This window comes from Hylaeus volcanicus, chromosome 1 (assembly GCF_026283585.1).
Source record: "Hylaeus volcanicus isolate JK05 chromosome 1, UHH_iyHylVolc1.0_haploid, whole genome shotgun sequence".
In the NCBI taxonomy this organism is placed as follows: Eukaryota; Metazoa; Arthropoda; class Insecta; order Hymenoptera; family Colletidae; genus Hylaeus; species Hylaeus volcanicus.
In genome coordinates this window covers 11,640,453-11,646,999 of record NC_071976.1, presented here as the reverse complement: position 1 = coordinate 11,646,999, position 6,547 = coordinate 11,640,453, and the positions used below count along the sequence as shown (strand labels likewise).

Here is a 6,547-nt window from a genome sequence, read left to right as displayed (position 1 = left end):
TGTGTGTGTGTGTGTGTGTGTGTGTGTGTGTGTGTGTGTGTGTGTGTCACTCCAATCCAAAATTGCTCCGATCACATTATAAATACAGATAAGGTGCGCTTTCTGTGTCATAGTCGAAGATATCGAAGTGGTCCAATTAATATCGACTGGAATCGAACACGATTCAGCGAGGCCTCGACCGTTCGAGGGAGAAAAAAGGCCGTTCCCAGCGGGGATTATGCTCCTCCGCAAGGACTAGCATTTTCTTAAAGCGGGAACACGGATAGAGCACACGCTGACTAGCCTACTTGCCGTACCGCCGGCTCTTTTGTGGAGTATCGATGAATAAACAGGCAGAGTTGCGATAAAACGCCCGAAGCCCTCCGTTCCCGGCGTGTTATGCATGCGAGGGACCAAGGGTAAATGACGGAGGTGGCAGCGTTGATGATGGTGGTGATGCAAAACATGATAATAATAATGACGACGTAGACGTCGCCGGGAATAAAACGGACACGCGTCTGCCCGCGTCCCGCCGTTCCTGAGAGCTTTGCGCACGGCTCGACGCGATGATCTCTCTCCTGCTAGCGGAATGGAAACGATGATCGGGACTCGGGATGATCCCCCTGTAGCTGGTCGCGGGAACCGTCATTATCTCTATCTAATTTCCCTCCCCCGCGACTTTGGGCAACGGAATAATTGGAAGGAACGAAAGAACCGAACCCTCCAGCTACCAATGCTCGAATCAAGTTATACCACCCACGTGATTCACCTCCGATCGGATTACCTCGGCAATGAGTCCCCGTTTGTTCCTCGGCAAGCTTCATCGAAGATCTTAATGTTTTGCTCTTCGTTTGAATCGTTGATCATACCAGAGCAACTTTGATATTTCGGCACTTTGCTTTTTTTCACTTTGTCTGATGTTATACAAAAGCATCGTGAGGCTTAGTTCACAAAGTGACACGGTAGAAATGCAATTGTTATCTTTAACAAAGGCAACACTTTTCACGTTCTTCAGCGAAATTCTTAGTTTCGTCAGCGTGACATCTTATATATTTTTCTTATGTTTACAGGACGAGTACGGCCAACGCAGACGCCTATCCACTCCCAGCGGCAGTCCAAGTCCTCCCAGGCCGACGAGGCTGTCCAGATCCACGGGTACGCTCACCCGAGACGAGGACACCTTCTGCGAGTCGACTAACACCCTTACCAGGGAGAATCAGGGCCAAGAAGCCGAGAGAAAGGGCTGGTTCAAGTCTTTGTCTAGGAAGAACAAGTCCAACATGAAAGTAAGTCGAGACTCCCCTCTGATATCTATATTTATAATTATTATTCTTGTATCCAATGTCTAATGCGGTGCTGGATTAACTACACCCTCTTCTTGGAGCTTCCTTCTCTTCCAATACTCAACACATTTCACCTATAGCCAGTTCCATATATATTCGTACCCTCTATGTCTATTGAAGAAATTCTATTAAACTAAATAATGAATTTGACGTTATCAAATAAATTTTTTGCAATAAATATGTACATAATTGTCATTTAATTTAGACAAACTTCTTCGATAAGCACAGAGGTCACGAATATTTCTAGGACTGACTGTATATCGATGCAGGTGCCACGAGAGTATGCAATCAAATTCGTCGCATCGCTACGCAATGCCATTTTACAGAAATCACCAGAACGTTCAATGTTTAAGGCACGCGACGCGAGGTATTTTCGTTCGTGACATCATTCAGTCGGAGAACGGTTCTCTGAAGCAATCAAATTCAGCAAACGTAGAGGCTGTCGACTACTTCGAAACTGGTAGCGAGTGGGCGATGTTTTTGTAGCGAACGGACTTTGAAAGTTTCTTCCGCGCATAATACTACGATAAACGCCTCCACGGTGACGCGATACGGTTTGAACAAAAACTGAACCCTCGCTAAAAATGGTCACTCCTTCCCCTAGCGAAAAAATTTTATTTCAGAGAATTATTCCCACGATCGCGTTCAGACGACGTTCGTGCGACCTATGCTACTCCACTTTGTATTACGCATGTTTGAGCCGTTCGTTGCACAAATAGATTGACTCCACGAAACAAAAAGTTTCGGGATACCTCCGTCGAAAAGGGGGATATCGAAAGGTCGAAAAATCGGAAGTAGTAGATTTTCGTAGAGCCGCGTCCGATAACGAGCGGAAGAATGGATCTCGTGTACGCGGCGAGCCAAGTGAGCCAGTGCATTCATCAGTCAGCGCGGGTCGCTACGGAGGGGAGCCATTAGGCTAGTACAACCTCCAATTACCAGTTTGATTAAATGCTTAACTAACTCCGCGCTCTGTGGTTTAATTTAATCGGGAGATTAAGTGCCGATCCAGGGGGCTAGCCTAACCATCGGCCCGCGGAATAATCTCTGTCCAGGGCACCGATTCCGATCCTAGCCACTTCGATAGAGGCCGTTCGGGATGATTGCGTGCGCGTGAATCTCGCTGTGGACGATGATCTATCGGACGAGTCTTACGTTCCGTGGAGGTGGATCATGACTCATGAAGGCGCCACGGATGGAAACGAGCGGGAACCAACCATTTTTCTCCAGCGCGCGAAGAATACACCTTTGTGCTCGGCTTTATCCTATGTATTTCGTGTAACGCCGCATCCTCCTCGCGCTCAAGTTCGATCCATCGATGACGACCGCGATACAGGTCCTGTTCTCCGTCACCATCGTCGTTTCCATCTTCGAGAAGAGCGTTGTATCTTCGTGGACACCGAGATAAAATGGAATTTGGGGAGCCAAAGCTAATGGCAAATGTGTTTCCTTGATTCGTTACGATAATCGACGATTTCGTTGTTGCAGGCGGTGGACAAGAAGCCCAGGATACCGGAGAGCGAGATCTTGACGACTGGCACCGAAGACGAGGAAGCCTCGTCCGCGCCTGAACGAGTCTCCGTGCAGAAGAACCTACGTTTCTTCGGTGACACGGATCAGGAGTCCGTTTCGTCCAATAGAGATCGCAGGTGAGCTGAAGTACACGTTACCCTTCGCGATGCAACGGAAATCTACGATGAACGTTCAGTATCTCGATGCGTACTTAATTCTATGTTCCAGAAACAAACGAGCCGACGACCACGCCTGCTCAGGGCGTGATGTTACGAACTCCAGCCGCCACAATTTGGGCATTCTGTCGCCACCACGGAAACCACCGAGACTGGCCGAGAGCGCGTTGTCTTCCGGTGAAAGTACGACAGGTGACAGCAGCCAGCAGAGCCAAAACTCTCAGAGGTCGCAGAGATCCGTCGTATACCTCCACGCTGCTACAGGTGAGTCCTTTGAAGTCTGTCGAGTCCGAGCCAGTGGTCAGCCACGTCCGTTTAACACGTTGACTGCCAGACTAATACTTTTGAAAATTTCTACTGTGATTAAATTTCATTCAAATTCATTTTCTTTGACACTTAACTTTCAAAATTAATTCTTTTAGTTCTTCAGTGAAAAGCGTTAATTAGATTTGTCCACTTGTGTGAAATATGTTCTTATAGAAAATTGGAGAATAAGTTTCTTCATTCCTGAGCTTGTAAAGTAAGCATTGACCATACACGGGTCTGCCTCGCTCAACTGTCATAGCCTAACTGTGAATCCTGAACGTTATCATCTTCTTCCCCCTAGTGGGCGAGATACCTGGACCCAATGAAAGACGCAGAGCGGCGAGCAGGGAGGAATTAAACCGACCCCTACAATCGCACACGAGGACAGTATCGAGGAGCGTGAGCGTTCTCGCGCCGTGGAAGCCGAGACACTACAGGGAACCCTTCGAAATAAATTACGACCAGCAACTGCACCCGAAGCCAATGGCGACCATGAGGCGCAGACAAAGAAGTCGCGAGACGCTAAGTCGTCGGGGAAAAGACGCTCGACGAAGCAAGGACAATATCTCGAAAACCGGTAAACTGTTATCTTCCATTCATTCGATAAAACTTCCTCTTGATATGACTAATAAGGAGCCTGGCAATAATTAATCAGAAATTTACACATGCTGAATAATACAAGATTAACGTCATCTCCATTTGAAAAGACTTGATGCACTTTTGATGCACTTTTAATGCACTTCCCTTGCTACTTACTCCCCTCCTTCCTAACTACCAACGTTTCCAAGTCAATCCATAGTTTCTGCACACAACGAAGCACTAGAACTTCTCGATCGTTTGTAACTACTCTATAAACAAATTTCCAGGCACGATCAATCGCAGTACGCTGAAATCGAAGGACAAACAGAAGGTGGACAGAACCGTTTCCACGGAATCTTTGGCCACCAAGTCACGGGGCGTAAATTTGAAACCAGAACTAAGCAGGTCCACGTCTGTTCCACGCGATCCGAACAAAAGCGCGGGATGGTTCAAGCTGAAGAGCAAGAAATCCTCCCGAGCTTGAAGAGGAGGCCATTGATCAATGCTAGTCTTGAGTTTCATAAGTAATTCGTAATCGTAAGGGATCTAATACGTCACCTATCCAGCGCTAAAAGCGGCGAGGAATTGTACGGGCTACTATTACCACTTCCCTCTATTCTTTTAATGTACAATGCAACGCATCAAGAACGAATTAATAATCTTATTAACCGAATAAAAAATTTTGCCAAGATTAGAACGCGACTATTGTAATCGCGAACAATGTAAATTTTAATTACACCGGAGAATCTGCCGGTGTCGCGACCACATCTATGAACAAATTATGGCCACATGCGTATTTGGAAATGTAAAATCGACTAAATATGTACACCTGTTTAAACATGTTTTCGTTTCCTATAATTAACATCGCATCCTTTCTCGAAGGATTTCCTTTCTGAAATAATAAACGAATTTCGATTACAATAAGAAGGGTACCAATGAAGATATGGATGGAATATGCAAACTTGAATGAAACACAGATTTTCGTTATTCACCTTAAAATCCTCGAAGGTGTATACTACTTTCGATAATCGAGCCTTCTCTCTGCCAAATTTAACGATTTAAATTTGCTGGGTGAGACGAGAACGCATTCAAGGAAGATGTATTACGTTGTCTTTCTCTCGCGACGTGCATGCTACGACGACGTCTAGCAACTTCATACACCGCATTCAAGTTAACGAAAAACATTCCACAAATGTGTTCATGATAAATTGTGAACGTACGAAAGCGTGTGGTTTTATGAAAACGGAAGAAATTTATTTCAGTTCACCGTGAATCAGAGTGCCATTTCCGTTCTGCTAAGTGTATACACATTGTTCCAAGACAAATCAAAATTTTTCTGAACGTGCAAGGTATTTTAATCTACAAATATAACAGGTAATATGTGTTAAGGTTAAGCTATAGTGTAATAGCGTGAAAGTAAAAAAAATATTTTTTAAATTTGTGTCGCAACGATCATGTTGTAAAAGAGGATAATTAGCATTTATGTATAATTTCTAAATGTTTTATTGTGCATAGATCAACCCGATCTTACTTACATACACTAATTGTAAATATTTGTAATAATAATCTTTATTTCTAACTACCTTCACTTCGCTTTATTGTTTCTCCACTTAATCTTTCTCTTCGGTTTGTCGTTAATCACAGACATGCATTCGTTGTTACAGGGGAAATTATTTAACGATCGAGACAATTACGTAAACAATATATTTATATCGGCAACAGTGAAAAGATTCCCCTGGTATAGAATTCGATCTGCTGTGATACCCTACCATGAACTCTACGAATTTATAAATTTTTTTTTTTTACAACATAAGTCGTCAACTGAACCGCCTACAACTTTCATTCCTATTTGGTGCTATTTACGTTATATGTATATATGGACAATTATAGTTTGCATGTAAATATCATGGATATATTGACAATTTATATTGATCCATTGATAAGTTTGTATTATCTATTAACATAGTTATTATCTCTTCATACATGTAAGAAAAAAATGTTAAAATACTTAAAGATGGAAGTCCCAGAATGAATTATATTTTGTAACACAGTTATTAACTTGAAATAAATAAATGAGCATAATACCAAATATTTTCAGTACTAATCAAACGTCGTAATGTCATACGTATTCCATATATTTTATAACAGCATGCAACATGATAACACAGTACATATACATATATTATACAAAGCTAAGGAATAATAATTCATATTATTTATACTTATCACCTCTCTCTCTATCCTTCTCATCAATTATTATAACATTACACGGAATAAAAACCCACAATCGCAGTTAAGATAAAGGTAAGACAATTTGTAATTAGAACAGTGAACGATATGTCTATACTACTCTAATACATTACTCTCTAAAGCACTCTTAATTAAACATTGAATTTTTTTATTAAAAATGCCAATTCTTTCAAAAGTTGATCAACTCTGGAAGACGATTTTAAATTTACAATGAATTCACCATGCTCGAATTGCATTTCAAATTTAACCCCGTTTTACTAAACTATTGAGTAATTACCTTCACGATGATACTCCTTAATCAGAACTTAAATAACATCTTTGTAAAAGTACTCCGTACACATAAATGAACTGATAATATAAAAAACAATTCATAATTTCGCGGGTTTTTGTCAATCGACTCGA

At 42.3% G+C, this 6,547-nt stretch overlaps 2 protein-coding genes across 4 annotated transcripts in view; one reads left to right on the top strand and one right to left on the bottom strand.

The window, feature by feature from the left end:
- The window catches only part of LOC128881731 (uncharacterized), a 125,662-nt gene extending 120,184 nt beyond the window's left edge, over positions 1 to 5,478 (top strand). The window contains exons 4-8 of the mRNA XM_054133016.1: positions 1,050 to 1,265; positions 2,811 to 2,971; positions 3,063 to 3,274; positions 3,618 to 3,893; positions 4,183 to 5,478. Of these exons, the coding sequence (XP_053988991.1) occupies positions 1,050 to 1,265; positions 2,811 to 2,971; positions 3,063 to 3,274; positions 3,618 to 3,893; positions 4,183 to 4,379 (1,062 nt within the window). The 3' untranslated portion in view covers positions 4,380 to 5,478. The remainder of the gene's footprint in view (positions 1 to 1,049; positions 1,266 to 2,810; positions 2,972 to 3,062; positions 3,275 to 3,617; positions 3,894 to 4,182) is intronic.
- LOC128881747 (GPI mannosyltransferase 2) overlaps positions 1 to 6,547 on the bottom strand; it is a 113,986-nt gene that overhangs the window by 100,325 nt on the left and 7,114 nt on the right. The window lies entirely within an intron of this gene.